The sequence below is a fragment of the Rhipicephalus microplus genome, chromosome 1 (genome assembly GCF_043290135.1).
Source record: "Rhipicephalus microplus isolate Deutch F79 chromosome 1, USDA_Rmic, whole genome shotgun sequence".
Classification (NCBI taxonomy): Eukaryota; Metazoa; Arthropoda; class Arachnida; order Ixodida; family Ixodidae; genus Rhipicephalus; species Rhipicephalus microplus.
In genome coordinates, this window is record NC_134700.1 from 212004307 (window position 1) to 212023778 (window position 19472).

General features: G+C 41.1%; 1 protein-coding gene across 3 annotated transcripts in view; it reads left to right on the forward strand.

The window, feature by feature from the left end:
- The window catches only part of Frl (formin-like protein), a 288169-nt gene extending 272265 nt beyond the window's left edge, over window positions 1-15904 (forward strand). For all 3 annotated transcript variants that reach the window (XM_075891222.1, XM_075891223.1, XM_075891224.1), the window contains 3 exons: window positions 10708-10813; window positions 12971-13108; window positions 13316-15904. In XM_075891222.1, the coding sequence (XP_075747337.1) occupies window positions 10708-10813; window positions 12971-13077 (213 nt within the window). In that variant the 3' untranslated portion in view covers window positions 13078-13108; window positions 13316-15904. The remainder of the gene's footprint in view (window positions 1-10707; window positions 10814-12970; window positions 13109-13315) is intronic.
- The last annotated feature ends 3568 nt before the right edge of the window (window positions 15905-19472 follow it).

A 19472-nucleotide genomic window follows, 5' to 3' on the forward strand; every position in this document is an offset into this window, starting at 1 on the left:
CCAAACGTCACTCTTTGTTCCTCTTCGTTGCCTGGGAGTACGCGACCTTTTTTCATTGTAATGACAGGCAGCTAACTGTCCTCATCAATTGTTTTGAAGCCTAGTGGTGACAACTGAAACCTCTTGAAGTCACAAATGCACTGTCGCTGAGTCACGTTGGTAAGCCCTTCCAAGAGCTTGCAAGCTTACATGCATGTCTGGTAATCTTCAACTTGCATCAGTGGCTGCAGCTTGTGTTATTTTATAGATTAAGTTTGATGTCTGTTTATTTTTAGACAAGCCACTAATTTAAGTGGATAATGCTTGAACTGACAGAGCTGAGCGAAAGAGTGACACTCGCACCTAATTTTCTTGTTTCCTTCATTTATTTTTCTTCATGACAGTAATTACCAATTTTGTATCAATACTGATGCCCGTTAGCACCAATGCCAAAGTACTCCTCCTATTGACTGCATCACTTTGCACACATCAACAAAAAGCCATTACCTTCATTGGCTATCTCTGGCTTTTAAAGGGCCACTCACAAGGCGGCATACCAAACTTTAGTGAGACAGTGGAAGTTGTTGGGTGTACGATGAGGAACATTTTGCCACAAAAATTTTTTGAATCGGTTCGTCACGAGTGGAGAAAATGGGTTTTTTGAAGCGGCGCGAAACAAGGATGAGAGGAGGCGAGCTCGAAACCCTTGCCGCTCCTTCGCGTAGCATTCGCAAGCCAAATCTCTTCCCCACTCTCTCCGGCATCCAACCAAGAGGTGACGTGCTCATGACCTGCCCAAACAAGTCCAACCCCCGAGCACGCGAGCAGCGTTGCTTTGTTGACCAGCGTTATTTTGTGGTCTTCTGCCTGTTTCTGCGGGATGGTTTGGAAACGCTGGCTTAGACGTGGTAGAATAGATGAGCACAATAAGTGTGCAAACGCGCAGGAGCGTTCTACGGCGGTCATCTGCTCGATGCCCTGACTGCGAGGACACGAACGCGTGCGAAACACTGGCACATTAGCCTCGCATCTCGTTGCAATTCACGGGAGAAACATGAAAAAAAGACGCTCACATTTCCTTATTGCATCTCATTATTGTTCTTTAGTGTTCTTAATTTTTTCAAGAAACAAATTACATAAACTACGCTTGCCGTGTTAAATAATTTTCACCATGTCACGTGCCATTGTTTGCAACGTCGGAGCAGAGTCGTCTACGTAGAGGACCAACGTCACTGCATTGCCATGCACGTAGGGCCATTCATGCGCGCACGTCATGCCCTCATTCTCTGGGCGTGCGCCGGCAGAAGGGACGCGGAGCAGCATTCATCTTGAAATTTGACCAATTTCCGCGGCACGTAGCGCTGCAAATTTTGGCACACGTGATCATGCATGCCTCATCTACGCATTGCGCTTGTAAGCTGAAAATTGTCAAACCTGGTGAGTGTCCCTTTAAAAGCTGTAGCAGTCATTCCTTTAATTAATCTCTTGTCGACATGCAGAGACTGCCTGTAGCTATTGCATTGAAAATCATCATAAAGCTGATAATTTTTGCCTTAGATTACTCATCTGGTACTAACATAGTATACTTCTATGCAGAAATAGCAGCTGCTGACAAGCTTACTGTATTTACACAATTGTAAGTTGGCTCTAATGTTGATCGACCCCTTAAATCTTTTCGTCAAAAAAGTTTTAAGTGTACCAACACATTTCGTAAAAATTTGTGTATGTATATATAAACGATTGACAGTTAAAAAAAAATGGCACACATGGCTTTTATGGGAGTGTCAATTGTTCATAGAAGCGCTGCGCTTCCATATACAATTGACACTACTGACCCCTAAATCTGAGCAATGATTGTTTTTGTTTACATCACGTGGATTTGCATGTATGTGGGATTTCAGCTTTGAAATTATGTCAGCAAGACAAACACTTCGGAATCAAAGTATGTTATGTGTAATGTGAACTTGTTAACAATATCATACTCAGACATCTATACTAATTGGAGGTAGGCGTGCAAACACAGACATAATAGAAGAGATCAAGACAGCACCAACTGCGTTTGTGTTGTCCCGTATCTCTTCTCTTCGGTTCATGTTTGCACGCCTGCCTTCTTTTATCGTGAATCTGTACCAACTTGCTCAGCTTTCGGTCGTTCTCAGACATTCAGATGAAACTGATGCACCAAGTGGACCTTGGAATAAGTGAGCTGTGCTTAGTACTGAATTTTAAGAATTTGGTATATAAATAATACAAAAATAAAGGACGCAAACAAAATACATACAATAGGATGCGTATGATAGCTGACAACAGAGTGCTTATGTATGTGAATACCATGGGTAACTACACACTAACCCACAAGACCGCAAAGGTGCCAGCTATTGAGTGAATTCTGGGTTCATGACCAGTGCATGCATTTGGTGTTTTTTTTTTTTTGTCACATCCTCGGATAGGCACTATTTACTTCTTGGTCGCACACTGCCAGTGTGCCAGTACCCTTGTAAGAAACGCCTGATGTTGTCAACCTCTGAGAAAATTGATCAGATAGGCATCCCTGTGACACTCCTATCACCATGATTACAGTTACCGTGCTGTATATAATTATATATGTGAGACATCACATTCATGTGTCACCACCTGCGTGTTGTAGAACACGTCGATCACAGATCTATTGTTCCACGCCACAGCTGAATGCTTCTGCTGTGGTGAAGGCGACAGCTCCCACGTTCCAAAAACTTTTTGCCGTACTTCAGCTTTCTCTGAACCGAGACTCTTGTGCCCCGCGCCACCCCACTTTCAATGCTGGCCACAAGTATGCACACGTAAGCTTCAGCCACTTGCTTCAGTGTAAGGTGCTTTATAAGCTACAGATAACGAGTGTGGTCAAGGCCAGCATATCACCTGGTGCAAGATGAAGCCACTCTCATGGCAGGAAGCAGTGCATCTGAATTGCTGTCACTTTCTTAATTTGAGTGTAGGGCATGACCCTTTCCGTCGCTTTTCACACCCATCGGACAGCGTGTGTTGCATGCACCAAAATGCAAAATAGAAAGGAGCAAAGTATTCCTAGGATATGGCCTTGTAAGTCAGACACGAGCTTACAATCCCAGAGGCTTTGAACACTCCTTGTTTCCTGCCTGCCATGGGGTGACGAGCATATGTTGAAGTTTGGTACTCAAGAACATGTCTTGAAGCCTATGCTGGTATGTGTCCTTTGGCCATGTCATAATGAACTTCACGACATTTTTTCCTTCACAATGCGACGTGTGGCTGAATTTGCTCTACATGTAGTATGTCACACGGCAGTAAGGCACTGTGCTCTCACCACGCTTTGAGGCTCAGTTAAAAACTGACAGTGATTTAGGTGCCTTGGTGTGGATGGCAAGCCAAGGTCTTTAGAGAGACCGTTGTATTTGCCGAGGTTTCAGTGTTCAACAAAGTGGCCTAGCCAATTACATTCATATTTTCTTTTTCATTTGTTTAGTTTGTTCTATGCTAAGTGTCAGACTTTGTATCAGTTTTTAAATGTTGAACGATTTGTTATGAACTGCCTACCTCTTATACTATATATACGTAAAAGCTCCTCACAATGGATGTTGCAACGAAATGCCAAAAATATTGCATGTACCCTTATCTTATTCCCTAACTGACATTTTCATTGAATTCTCAACTTAGAACGTCACTGTTTTTCTATGGTGTTATCTGAAAAAACTTTTTTTTGCCTTTTGCATCGCAAAATTGAAGAGTTTTTGTATTCTGTGAGTGTTACACTGTTATGAATGACATATAGTGGAAATGTAAGTTGTTTTATTTTTGTTGAATATTGTTGACACAAATTTTTTTATGTGTAGTTCTTCTGTATATTACAAGGTATATTGTAATTGTTGTGCTTGAAGATAAATTACCCTGAATTAAGCAATGAAATTATTGCAACCCCGATGATTTTATAACCTAGCACATTTAATTCATAGCATTTATTCCTGGTTTTCTTGGCTTGGATATAGATTTGCAAACTGCTTTGAATATTTTCCATAAAAAGTAAAGCCTGTAGTTGAAATGGCATTTTTATTGCTGCAGAATTCACCGCATTCGTAGCTACATTTGAAATGGTGTTGTGTACCTTTTTTCTTTATTTACATAGCAAGGAACATAGCATATGCATAGATGAAGATGTAGTATATGCATAGGTGTACAAAAGTTTTGTTGTACAGATTCCTTGTTGGAATATGCATAAGTGTCCTCTATCATTTCTGGAGAAATATTTCTTCCGAGAACACTTGATAGAGTGAAGTTGTGGTTTGTTTCCACTACTTTATGAATTGACACACATTGCCTTACTTTATGTTTTTGTTTGATTTGCATTGCGGCTCGTGAATGTGATTTTATTCGCAACCAGAACACACTTTTTTATTACCATCAGCAAGCTTGAGAAGTGGAGGACATCACCCAGTGCTTTGGCTTGTTTTCAGCATATAGCTAGCCACATTTATATATATTGCACATTCTGTAGCTGTATTACATGCAGCATATTCTGGTCATTATGTGTATGGTTAACAATGGTACATTTTGTACGTTAAGGTCTATTACGTTAGTACGTTAAGAATGAACCAACTTGCCCTACAAGTCACTCTGCTGAAGTACATTTTGTATAGTGTATGTTCACTTTTTTCCATCCAGGTTCCTATTTATTAGAATGTCAAGAAGCTTGTTTGTTCCCTAAAAAAAAAGTGCATGATATGCTTCCTGACTGGCTGTCATTACTTACTCTAGACAAAAAAAAAGGGAAATTATACAAATGGTGCTTGCTGTGTGCAGAGTTTATTGTACTTCTTTCCCACCCCCTGACAAGCATGACTGGCTTGCTATGTTTGCACATGCAGAATGCACGGGTTTTTGCAGTTTATCGTTTGATTGAAGGCACGTAACAAATAACTGTGATACACGACCACGTATTGTTTTGCTCCTGAATAAACGCATTCAGCCCCCCCGTCATTCACCTTTAGCACTGGTAGTTCTCGTGGGGTTGCAGTGACTGGACTGGTATCTTCTCATTACCAGTTTCCCACAGTGAAGCAGGTTTTTCCAACTCCATTCATTATGATGTAGTGGTGCAAATACTAATTAGAGAAAGACTAACAGCCAACTGTATGTTAGACTTGTAACTACTGAAAAACAGGTGCAGTTTCATCCAGTTTTATCTTCCTTTCTTGCTGCATAAGTTACACTTTTTTGAGGCATCATATCTCTCAAGCATTGTTCTGAAGTGGCTGCTTCTTTAAAGGGAGCCTAAACCACCTAGAGGTCAAAATTTAATAGGCTCGTGCAAATATTTGAACAAATACTACAATATATAAATTTGCTTTGATTCGAACTTAAATTATTGAACATTTCAAAGCACACTCAAACTTTATTATAACAAAGTCACACCTGCCACGAAAATACTTCATTATACCTGAAAATTGGTTATAGATGTATATTTGCAGTACTGTACGTATAACAGAGCTATTCTTCATTTAGTTTGTTATAACCAATAATTTATTATATCCACCTTCGTTATATCGAGGTTTGAGTCTGAAATGAACGAATAGGTGTATATTGACCTGCATGTAACCCATTGTAAAGGTAGTTTCACTGCAGTGAAGGGATGTCAAGCCGTGAAAACATTTATCCAGGAGAAACCCCCACTGCTGTGAAGCTCCACTTTAAGGTTCAATGAACATGATGCTCTCACATTGATTCACCATTTGTCAAGTTTTAAAGCTTCTTATGCCAGCTTATATGCTCTAAGTATAGTAAATTTTAAAATGTAACATAATTTACAAGTTATCACTTGCATTTCACCGAAAGTCAAATTCCGCTACTACTCAAAATTGCTTCCACCTCCCTTTGAACTAAGAAAGAATGGCTCTCACTTCAATCGAAAAAAGTATTATGCACGTTAGTATGGTCATGACAAATATGCCCATTTTCTTCTTGATAATACGTAATTTATACTAACCAAATTATTTAGAAATTATTTGATCAAAATCACTATTCGCTTCAAATTTGCCTCAGACCTAAAATTCACTATTCGCACAAGCCTGCCTAAACTTTAGTTGAGGTGTCACAGTTGCGCACGAGTCTTGAGCAAACACGTAGCGGCAAGATTTTTGCGAGTGCCAGTACGTGCCAGCAGACAAACGGGTTCTTTTTGTTTCTGGTGGGACCAAATGCAAGCAGTACCATCTTTGCCAATGCTGTGAATAGTGAAAGGCCTGGAGAGGATAGGGGATTGTTTCTTGGCATTTGTGGCACGCCCACAGCTTGTAGCACTGCTGCAGTTGGCACTGTTTATGGTGACGAATTCTAAACCCAATGCATGCGTTTACTTGAAATGTAAAGGATTATTGGAAGCGGTTTAGGGGCCCTTTAACTACGAATTCCTGAAGAGCGTGGCATTGGATAGCTGCAGTGCAATGTGAGGTCTTTAAGAAGATATCTGAGATTGCATTCATTAACTTAACCGAACCCACTTATAATGACATGACATTACAATTCAATCTCTAGTGCACATATTTACAGACCATTATGTGAAAAGGGCACTTAATCAGCATGCTCTTACTCTTGTGAACAGCCAGTGTGGCATGCAATGCAGATGTAACGGGGTAAGTGTCTGGAAAAAGGTAATTCAGTTGTCAAACTTAGTCATCGGTCAAGTAAAGTTAGAAAGACATCAGAAGCACCCTCTCATCTAATGCATTTAGCTCTTTCTTATACTCAAAATATAACTCTCTGGTAACTTTTCCTTTTTATAGTGAGAGGCATGTTCCTAGAAGGTATGAGAAGATTAGCAAGTAGTTTTACAGGATGTGAAAGGTTTGTTTCAAAACCAAGTGCATGTACTATTTTTAAAGTTTAATTTTGGCCCTTTATTGAGTGTTACATTTCAACACACATCTTACACTGGTGGGTAACTGTACTGACTGTGTATATTCTCATCAGAGATTGACATCACAGGGCCCACCTTTCAGTCAAGCTTTTGTATATTGCATTGCTCAACCTATCAGTGAGGCGAACCTGGCGAAACTGTAGCAACAGAATGATTGTCAAACCCAGACTGAGCATTGCTTGCCTGTGAACAAAGCACGAAATATGAACTCTAAAGCTGTTGCCCTCAGAGTTAAACACACAGAATGCAGCCACAAGTACGTAAGTCCGAAGTTGCGAGCTCCTCACCGACACAAATTGGCCCCCTCCCCCCATTGCATATTGCGTTGAAGGTGAGTCCCCTGCTGTGCAGTCCATTGTCATTTGCGGTAAAGTGGTTGCATTGTGATGTTAATTATAAGTGGGTTGAGTGAGCTCTTGATGTACACATCCACATATTCATTGTCACCCTTGTCCAGCTTTACTAACCTGTGTGTGCGCGTCGACACTGAAGAGGGATAGGCAACTACCCCTAATTGCCGCATCAGAAAGAGGGCTTGTGGTTGATGGCTTCTCCATCTGTGCTTACGGGTGAAATTGCACCGTATTCCACTGGAGCAACTTTTCATGGTCAATTTTGTTTATAATCAATCATTTTGGCATGATGCTGTGGCTTGTTTCTTATCAGATTAACTAGGAGCAGATGTCATGCATGATGGAAGAACGGAAGATGTTTGTCTGCTGCAATCAAAATAAAGCTTGCATTTGTATCCTGTCATCTTCATGGAAGGAGTTTCAGCCCCTTGGGCTAGTTTCAGCCCCTTAGGATAGATATCCCCATTTTTCATGCATCTGTGAAAAGACATATTTTTGTTCATCATTGCTACAGGTGCCTCTGGGCTATGTGGTGCTTGACAAAGCAACTAATAGTACCATAATCCGGTATTTTCAAAAAACGCATCATAAAATGCGATCTCTGCACAGGGCTTGAATGCAAGCAAGCCACTGGTAGCAATAGAGAAGCCATTATATCGGGCTCCATTATCAGCACAAGGGTCAGAATGCATGACACACGCTTTGATGCCTAAAAGTCCAAGTTGTGATTGAGGATAGGTTTATCTGCATTCAGCTCTGCATTTTTACTTCAGCACTACCTTTTCTTTAATGCCCATTGTAATACCGCCTGCTTGCTCTACGCGAATGCTTTGCATATGTTCGAACAAAATTTTCAGCTCAAATTAGTGCGAAGTGTGGCTGTTGGAATTTCGTGCTCTCAAATCTGCTCTACTAAAGTTCATTTTATGTGCTTAAATTTCATAATTGTGGACATTGAGGCTAATTTATTGTCCCTAGCTGAAGTCTTTCAACCCCTCTTCAGTGTCTGCAGGTTTATCTGCATCCAGTGCCTTATGTGTCGGCTGTACGATTTGCACGGCTTCATACGTGTGTGCGGCGTTAATTATTGTGTTGTGAAGGTGGTGCCGAAAGCAATCAAGTGGCACCCATGAAGCAAGCTCCTCTGACGGGGCTGTTTTTGTTGACCTTGCCATGCCTTTTACTGCCTTTCACTGTGAAACTAACATGAGGATTTTTCATGGCAAGCATGCATGGTAGCTGATTGCTGCTGGTAACACTAACAGTTTCCTTGTCTATTTCACTAAGATGAAACAGCACTGGTGATGCACTACTAAACACCAGTGCTGCACTCTTCTACACTAATTGCTGAAAAGAAGTGCTGCACTCGCATGCTGGCCATTTCCCCCATTTTGCATGCGTATGTCGTTTGTAAGGTACTATTTCTTGCATTATGGCCTGCGCTACGCATGGAATTATAACTAGTTGCACTGGATTTTTTCCATTTGGCAATATTAAACCTTGGTAGCACTTCGTAGCAGTTGTTGGCTGTTCGTATCAAGTTGCAAAGGAGACTGAATAGCCAGAATTGCTATGTCCCCTTCACACTCTTCGTGCTTCTAGCAGACAAGATATCTTAGGCACACAGTTGCAAAATTATCTGCACGACTTGTTTTTGTAGATGTGGTGGTACACCTTTTGGCATGCGTATTTTGTGAGATTTATGCATGGGACCTCGTCTCGCTTGTCTGTTTTAATACACTGCCTAATGTATAATGAACTCCACTAACAAATTCATTTCGTTCTCACCAGTTGAGTTTTGTTTATTTTGTCCTCCACACAAGGAGTCTGTGCAAGGCTGTCCAAGTTGCATGAGCTGTAATCTGGCAATATTAACCACTTCGTGCTAAGTTTTTTTAACGTGCCTCCATGTCATTTGTAGTAGATGCATAATTTGGTATCTAGCTACACTGTGAGGTGTTCCCAATTTCCAACAGGCTTGCGCATGCCACATGTTCTTGACACTTGGGTCAGCACAGCTGCTGGAAGTGGTGTTTATGCCTGTTATCTACGAGAAAGTGTGAAATGGCATTTTACATTGTAAGTTATGTGAGCTAGCACTTTTTGTGTATGTGTTATGTTTTTCATTTCCCACTAAGCTGTTCAACTGTTATGTCACTTTGTTAAGTATGAGCAAACAATGGCAGAATACACAAACCCAACAGGAGTAAGGCATATACAGAAAGCAACCACTTATTTTTCTGGCTGTTTTTTTTTTTTTCATTCTAATCCTTGATCCATGGGTAATCCATTAATGCAGTATATTAAGTTTTGTTCCAGGAGCAGTTTCTTAACCAACCCTCTTCCACAGTAACAAGGTCCATTTTAACAGCTAACTTTAGTGAACGATTCAATAGGCATAATTTAAAGCCTTTATTTATTGGCTTTTTGTCATAATATAGCTCACTCTGCATTTAGTGTCTCTGAAACATTCATCATTCAGAATGAAGTTAGGAGACTGCGGTATCTGAATCCTATTCACACGCTGTTTATTTCGTGTTCCCTTTCACACATACTGCCCAATTTCTTTCTCTAAATGGAAACCACAATTACGGCCTTATCACTACAAGACCTAAGACAGCTAACATACTGAAATTCTAAAGCTTTCCACCAAAACACAAGCTCTAAATATAACTCGTCCTTTATGTTGATAGCCAACTCCTCTGAAACTTGATTATCTCTATTTTTTTTTGTCATTATCATATTGGATTTCACACTATTATATGTGGCCCCTATTACAGTACTTGCAGTTTTTATACATGCTTGTGAGCAGTATACTATTATGACTGGTGCACAAGTGTCCTGCTTCTCATATGCTAGTTCTTAAGAAGAGCTAGCTTTCCAGAGAGCTGCCACATAGCACATTCTGATTTTGTTCTTATGCCATCAACATTGCATGATAAAACTTGTATGCTTAGTTGATTCTAAGTAAGCAAGTATCCTAGTCATTCATTGATAGTTGTGTTGGTTGGTGTGCTTTACTACTCTCTTCCCACTTTTTCTCAATGCAAGGTAGCATTCTTAAAGATAGGCTCACAGATAAACTGAAACATTTTTATCGACGTGTACACTTTTACTAACTCCATGTTTATTTGACTTTGTGGAGAAATAACAGCACTTGGACCGTCTTGCACCTGTGTTACAGTAGTGTGAAAATGTTGATGAAATTGTTTAACACCATCGGAGGTCGGGCTTTTATGTGGATTGGTGCCTCTGTTAATTATGTTTGTGAGCTTACTCAAAATTAATTTTAACATATTTATCTTTCTTGTGCTTTTTTTTTTTCACTGTAATTCTGACTTTTAGATTTCATGGAAAGAGTCTTCTATAAGTTCACTTCAAGGAATAAATACGATGATCTGGGGTAACGCAGTGTCTTTTTTTTTTTTCATTTTATCTATGTGCTGCCAGGATGCTGTGATAAATGAGCTGAAGAACAAAACACGGATGGTGAACGAGAAGCGCTTGCTGAAACAAGACGAAGTTTACAATGGAGCTCTTGAAGACATTCTTCTTGGTGGGTGTTTTCTCATTTCATTCAGTGAGGCTGATTCGTTTACTACCTCATTATGCTTTCTCCAGAAACCATTGTTGTGCTAATGGCTTTAAAGTCCATTATCGCAGTGATCAATTGCAGACACCGCGGGCTTGCGTGAAATGGGCTGTATGTTATGTATAATTCAGGTACGAATAATGTATGCGCAACACAAATAAAGTATAAAAGCCACTGTGAAACTTCACTTCCCCTAAAGAAGGAACCTGGGTACACGTATTTCGGAACAAAGTGCAGCTAAAATGAAACTCATACGTGTGTCTCAGTTGTCTTTTTCATGTCTACCGGCCGTAGTGGTGTAATGGCTAAGGCACTCAGCTGCTGGCCCACAGGTCGCGGAATCGAATCCCGGGTGTGGCGGCTGCATTTCCGATGAAGGCGAAAATGATTGACGCCTGTGTACTTAGATTTAGGTGCACGTTAAAGGCGGTCAAAATTTTTGTAGCCCTCTTGACTGTGTCTCTCATAGTCATAGGGTGGTTTCGGGACGTTAAATCCTAACAATTATTAAATGCGAAGCATTTCTTAGCGAACCTTGATGACATTGAGCGTATCTATCTAGCCGCCTACGACTTTCAGCTCTCCTGGCCGTCTCGATAATGGTATCGATGCCAAACATGGCATGATGTAACATGACAGTATGAAGAACATCTTTGACTAGTCATACCATGAAAATCGCGACATGTTTGTCATGATTTACATTTCATGGTCCTGCAGCTCTTGAAGTGATTTAGTTCACATGGCATGTTGCAAAACTAGTATGGTATGGCATGATTGCATGGCAAACACAAGTGACAGACCTTAACATGAAAATAATGACATGCATGTCATGTAACAACATGACTACATGCCACGCTCATGATGCGCTCACGGCCGTTTCGCTAGCGCCATATATACCAAATTTAGTATTACACTACGTGAATGGATGACGAAGGTATGTGACTGGTGCAAACATGATAATCATGAGATGCGTGTCATGTAAGAACATGACTACATGCCACGCTCATGATGCGCTGGTGGCCGTTTTGCTAGCTTCACGTGTACCAAACCCGGTATTACGCGACGCGAGCGGACAACATAGGTGAATGACACATCCAAACATGATAACCACGACATGCGTGTCATATAACTACATGCCACACTGATAATGCACTCATGGCCGTTTTGCTAGCTTCACATATGCCAAATTTGGTATTACGTGATGCCAATGGATGGCCAAGGTATATGACTTGTACAAACTTAACAATCATGAGATGCGTGTCATGTGAGAACATGACTACACGCCACAGTCAAGGCGCCAATACATTTCGATGTGACCCGGTGCGCGTGCTCGCCAGCGTTCATTTCGTCGCGGCACCGGTCAGGTGCCTGTCCTGCCATATACTTGCAGGTGCGCTCCGCGCTGCGTTGCTTTGACGCATGCGCGTTTCAGCGCGTCCGGCATCTCTATAGTCACGGAAAGAGGGAGCCCATCGGCAGCATGTCGCATTTCGCACCAGTTGCCGTCGGGCCACGTTGACGAACGCTGATCGCGCCTGGCGTCAGACTACAGAGTGCTCGCGTCTTACTAAGGTTGCGTCACTGTGCGCAGCGTGCACGCGCGTCACTGCTACATTGGAGTATATTGGGCCCTTTATGATGCACTCCCGGTCATTTCGCTAGCTCCACATATACCAAATTTCGTGTTACGTGATGTCAATGAATGACGAAATATATGACTGGTGCAAACATGATAATCCTGACACGCGTGTCATGTAAGAACATGACAACATACCATGCTCATAGCGTGCTCGTGGCCGTTTCGCTATCTTCACATATACTAAATTTGGTATTACGGGACGTGAATAGATGACGAAGGTAAACGACACATCCAAACATGATAATCATGAAATGTAAGTCTTGTACAGCATCATTTACCTCTACCTCCTAACGTTGTGCTGATTTTAATGTGACATATCAACATTTCTTATTCCGGCTTCTTAAATCATCGATTCCCGCAATACGTGGAATCTGCCAATTTTTCATTATAATTATCTTTCATGTCTTGTCCTGGTTATGGCACAGCAACATGCAGCAGCCAGTCTGGCATCTTGTCTTATCAAGCTATATTCACTTCTACAGGTCTCAAGAACGAACCATACCGTCGAGCAGACGCTGTGCGCAGGAGCCAGCGACGGAAGCAGGAGAATGTGCGACTATCACGCACGATGGAAGAGATGGAGCTCTAGCCTCTGTTGCCTGGTGATAAGGAGTGTACCAGTAAGTTGCCAGTCATTATCGTTCGAAATGCTGCAGTCAAGACAGCACATCTCATGCAACATATCTGACCTAGATTACTTCATGTGTTCTCGAAGCTTTTTTTTTTACATATACACTATCCTAGTGGATCGTTTATTTCTGCAGACATATTCGTAAAAACCACAAACTAGCAATGTAATACAAGTTGCTTCTTTTTTTTCTTCTCAGGTGATGTGCTCATCATGGAGTGCCTTTTTTCCTCATCCACACAGGTCCGTTGATGATAGTGGCAAGCCTGTTCATTTTCAATGACACCTCTGTGTGCAGCGTGCATGTGCAATTTGAGGAGCGAATTCGCTTTACTGACTCCCTATCTTGTACATATAAGCCGTTGGATCGATAGCGCTCCGGCGCAACTTGAAGACATGTGGACACAGGAAGTGGTGCTCCTGCAAGCGTCGAGTCAAGCGAATGGTGCGAGTACATCACAGATGCGAGTACATCACAACTTCCCCCTCAGTCGTAGCTGGTGCAGCAGCAAAGGGGTGGCCAGTCTTCCCACATGGTCATGCAACAACGGTGTGTACAGTCATAATCGTGAAGGGGCGCCGCTTTTGTGCCCGATTTGTCGCCGGCACAATCGACAGTAGCACTTCAGGCCCACAGGAGCTTTCCCACGACCCGAGTGCCATCGTCTTCTTGGTGCTCTCGACGGATGATGAAAGAGACTGCACAAGCTTTCTGTGGCTGTGCTTTATGTGACTTTTTTTGTACATTTGTTTCGTGTTTATCTGCCATTACTGGTCATCAATGTCCTGCGATGTCTTCAGTGCAAAGACAGAGCCACTTGTGTTTTGTTTGTATGCGCTTCTGGTCATTCACGGGGAGTTCCCTGAAAAATTGTCCTCCTTTGTGCCCTGTGCGCTTCCCTGACGTATATATTGCATGCAGCGAGCGACAGCATTGTTAGTGTCCCCATCTCCTCTGTCTTCTTTGTTGGTGGAGATATAGTCGCGTTAGCCTGTCGCTGAAGGTAATTCTGTCGATGATGGTTGTTTTGCAATAATATATACATATATATTATATATACATATACTATATACATATACAAATGACAGCGTTGCGAAGCAACAGTTTTAGCTTTTTAGCTCTGCTACCTGCCTTTCTTATATTTCTTGAGCTTCCATTCAGAGATGCTTTCATGCAGATAATGAATTTTAATTCCCTCAATGAAATTTTTCACTATCTCCTTTTGCACATGACAACACAACCAGCCTGAAATGCAGTGTTTATAATTGGTAACAGTTACTGGGTTAGGACTTCCTAGTGGCTCACGATGACTGAAAATGCTTTAAAAAAGTGGTGCATACATACTGTTGCATATGTAAAAATAAAGTGAATGAGCAATATTTTAGTTATTTTACAAGTCTGGTAAACATTTTGGGTTTATGTTTTGTTCATGGATACGCAGGGGCAAAACGCACGTAACACAAGGCGTCCTTGTGCTTTCCCACCTACTCATTTCTTTGGCTCTTCAATTCTAAAATGGAGCTTTGGAAGCTAATATCAATTGATAAAGAATGCTGCTTTATTGCTGTACCTAATGAGAAATCATTGTAAACAAGGCTTCTCTGCCATCCTTTCTGTTCCTAGCCGTGCTGTGTTATGCTCACATTGTAGCACCGACTCACCCCGTCTACAATACTTATTTTCATTCAGCGTCACCCTAATTCATGCGTGTTACTTGAATCAGTGTTTGAAGTAGTGCTTTCAAATGAACGTTAAGTTGAAAAGGAGCTCTAAGTCTTAGAAGTGCATGAGTCCATTGAGATCAAACTCAGGTCAGTGTTGGAGTGCATTAAACAAACATTAACATGTCTGAATTTTGAACACAGTAATTTTTACAAACTGTTTGTGTACATATTCCCAAAGCACTTTTCATAGTGTCAAGCACTGTCAGTGGCATTGAGCCTTTCTCAACTGTTGATGTTTACGAGTACAGGCCCACACTAGTGAGTTTGTGTGTATGTGATGGTGTCTACAAGCTGCAGGATGCACCATGACCATCCTGTTTTTTACGTAAAACATCAATGCCACTCGCACACATCACATTGTTGGTAAGCTGCATTATGTGAATGTGCTTTTTAAAGTTTTAGCATTTTCCCCAAGTGTATGTGTGAGCGTGCATGTGCATGAAGTTGTTACATTCTCCGTGTTAATGGCAAGAGGGGACAATAACGTCTTTTCTCAAGTGCGTGCAGGTGACATTCACGCCAGAATTTTAAGAACAGAACTGCGTCGTATTAGCTGCATTTAGCTGTAGCACAGCTATTCGTAGCACCTCCGATAAAAAAAAAAAAACCTGCCTTGTCCTTCACACTCTAATTGCGAGTGCATGTACCTCCATAACAGCATCAGCCAAGGGACCAAACATTGATCATCCCATGAAGAATACAAAGATTAAATAGGCAACCTAGGACTTCTTAAGGAGGCATTCAATAGCGAAAGCACAATGACTTTATACACAGGTGTGGGTATCTTTAGCCTGAACTCTCGCTCACAGAGGTAGTCGTATTCAAGATCTTTTGGGCCAGTTTCATGGGAAATCTGCACCGAGTGCCACCCACAATCTCTAGATGGAATGCAGCAACGTTGAGGGGTTTTACCCTGTGCTGTAGAAGAAATGAATGAGCCAATTGTTTCCACCTACAGTGGCTGCCATGTTGTCCAGACCTTGAGGTAAAAGCAATTCTTGTAGGGTGTTTTCTTTTGTACATTGCTGAGATGTTTATTAAAAAGAATGTTTTTATGATTGAATGTCGGCCTAATACCTAAGTGTATTGATTTCCTTTCCCAACCACTTCTAAAGGATGAACCACTTCATCTTCTGCCTCTTTCAATAGAGTGAAACCTAGAAATGCTGTCATCCAGCCACTTATAACCAAGAGTGTAGAAGATTTCTTCTTTGGATCTGCCTTTCTCACGATGCCCTGGTGCATGCACTCTTCTCCTAGCAAAGAAGTTGCAAAATGTCTTTTCATCATGGAGGCTTCCCTTTTAGTGATACCAACTTACCTGTCCCCTACCAAAACGGCACAGGAAAATGAAAGGGGTCAATTTGTCCTAGTACATTCTAGACAAGAATGGGATGCTTATGCAAAAGAAAACCAGATTTGGATGTAAATAACCGTTGTTCAACAAAAGCTTGCCAGCAGGTCATCGCCAATCACTGAAAATGCCACTCTGCTCACGTGGAAGTTTACACAGTATTGAACCTTGGGAATTTCGCACTGTTGTACCTGTTAAAGTGAATAGGCAACTATTATAATCCGGTCACACTGGTTTATTTAGTGTCAATTTGAGCCGGTGCACATACGTCTCCCAAGTGTCACTTTGAAGGTGAGCTGCTACACAAGAAAAGGAAGTGTACTTTGGAAGTGATGGTAATGTTGATGGCTAATTCAGTAGCACAACAGATATTCATTATTCCAGGCAATGCGTCCTAAAGGGACCCTGAAACGGTTTTGACCATTTTGTACAAACACATTGGGCCGGTATACTAAGTCCAAAGAGTCATTTACTAACCAATTTGAGCTCTCTGCAGAAACTGTGTAGTTTGTTACAACACTTTAAAGCTGCGAATCACTCGGCCAAACTCATTTTCAACAGCCCATTCACAGCGCGACATGCCCTGCCCACTTGACGTCACCATGGGCTGTTGATCTGATTGGCTGTGGAATGCGCTGCGCTGGCTCCGTGAAGGTGGAGTTTAGCCCTGAGCGCTCGAAGGAAGAGGGAAGGTAGTTGAGGGGGAAAGGCAGAGCGGAGGAGAAGGGTACCTATTTATTACTCATAGCTCCGTTAATAAGGGGCCAATGATTTGCTCCAGTAGTGGTCCAATCAAATACGGAATGTGAAAAGCAGTTTCAGAGACGGGGATTTAAGTGATCATGTGTTTTAGTTCTCAGCAGCCCTTAGATTAAGCTTCACATACAAACGCTGTGGCTGCGGTCATTGTAAGGCGTGTGCTAAGTATGCCCCTGGTGGTCATGGCTGTAGACTGCCAAGGAGTGAGAATATCAACATAGTGTATTGTGGTATCATACATTTTAATTCGCAAGGATATTTCTAATAACGAAAATGAGTCTAAAAATTGCTTTGATCTCAGCTTTTTTTTATCGCTTATTTATTCTTGAGCCACTGCTACTGAGGCTAGATGCTCCATCTCTGAGAAGTAAGTTTGGTGAACACACTCGCCGGCAAGTTCACTTTGAAGCGAGTGTCAGTAAGGGTATACCGTGTGATAAATAGCGTGTGAATGACACTCGTGGTGAAGCGCACTCCCTCAAAGTGCCGTTAAGTTGTCCTGTTTACAGGAGTATTATAGTCTGTGGAGTAGCCACAGTCTTGCAGGTTGCCACGAGGTAGAACTCAGCTCATTGTTCAAGTCGAAACATAGAGGAACGTAGAAACATATTCTTTCACAATACTAGAAGTCCCCGAAATTTTTTCATTTTTTTTGTTCTGTGAAAGAAGCGTGCAGATTTCGCCGTGTTACAAGATTAGTTTCACACAATCTAACATCACTAATAAATTTTTGGGGCAAAGAAACAAGGTCTCTAAAATGTAATAGTGAAATGAAATGTTAAGAATGTTGTTTGTTAGAACAGCACAGTCACTCAAGATTTGTTTACCTTTACCGATTTTCTTATTACAAAAAGCTCTAGACTGAGTGGTAAAGTTCACAATGGCCTTCAAAAAATCCTCTTGATATAATTCTCTATGCTGAATTAATTAGGGCTTCCAAACGGGATAATTTAATGCTTTACCCTCAATTGTACTAGTTTGTTAATTGCATTTCTGTAAAACCTCAAAAAGAATGTTACTCTAACCATGCTTTAATGCAACCGAACTTAGATATAATGATGAATTACCAGATATAACGAAGTGAATCTGAAGCATTCCTCATAAGCACGAAAAATGAGCTCATTTTGCTTTAGATATTACTCCAGCATCACGACATTCGATTGAATTTTGTGCAACCTATGAAACAATGCGAGATACTGCCGCATTGTATAATCGCTGCAGAAGGCTTACTCCACGTAATTGCAGTATGCCTAATTTGCTGCTATTCTTTTGAATTACCGTGGTGCAACACTGTCTTTCAAATATGAAAAGTAATTCAAACTGCTCTCAGGGACACTTGCTACTCGCATGTAAGCATCGGACATAATATTAGTTAGAATAAAATCTTTGGACCAAATAAAATAACGTCAAATGGATAGCTAACGCAAAAGTTGGCCTCAGTACTTGAATGTGTCTGCACGTGATGGCTGAAGAAGTTATCGTTGAAGAGATGAATATGAATAAAATGGTACACCGTATTGGATGCAAATGCGCAACTTTTATGGGGCGTGGCTTTTCCTTATGAGCCTCTGATGTGCTGACACATTTTTTGCATAATTTCAAGTGAGGTCATTGGTCTTGTTTCTTCATATTAAGGGCGAAGAACCAGCATGTCAATAAATTTCAAAGATTATAAAAGATTAGCCAATTAGCTAATGTGCAGATGTTCACTGTCTGCTTATTCTAACTTTCCAGCCCAAAATTCAACCACTGCTGATTTTATTGAAAAAAGTGGTAAAGGTAGCTGTGTGAGAGTAATTTTGGCAAAGTATTCCTGTTTTTTAAAAATTCTGCTCACGTGACAACCCTTTGAACGTTCCAGCAAAAAGAAAAAGTTACATAGGTGGGAATAAATTATTCTTATTTTAGCTTGAAACTGTGTAGAATCACTGATTATGTTTTAAAGCACATTGCTGTCATTGTTCTTTTACGTGATGTCAAAAGTGGAACCGTATATTAATTTTCCACTTAAAAAGGCCTAGCGAATAAGCAAGAAAACACGGCAATTCAGACATTTTTTTTCGAAAATTCCGGCATAGTTTCAGTCAGGAAAATTTTTTAAGTATCTTACGAGTCGACATAGTATCTGCTAAAAATATTATCGAGCTATGTAAACAAACTTTTTTGTGCAACATTCACGAAAGTTGATTTTTGGGGGGATACTCGCTCGTCAATTAAGCATTGAAGCGCTCCCCTTCGTCCCTTCCCTTGTCCTGTGCGTTTTCTAACTGTGTGATCAGTTAAGCATTGAGGTCATCATCATAAAAATATATTGAAGGGTTTATTATATGCTCCAATGTCTTCTCTTGTGGTGGTCAAATTTTCCTTGTAAATTTTGTTTAAAGCAAAAAAATGAATTCCGAAGCCCGCAACCGATTTCACTGGTAGGCGCTTACAAACCGATGCATTCTCTGCGATTTTAAGTAAGTTATTGCAATCTGTTGTTGGTTATTTGTGCATTTCATATTGTGTTAGACCT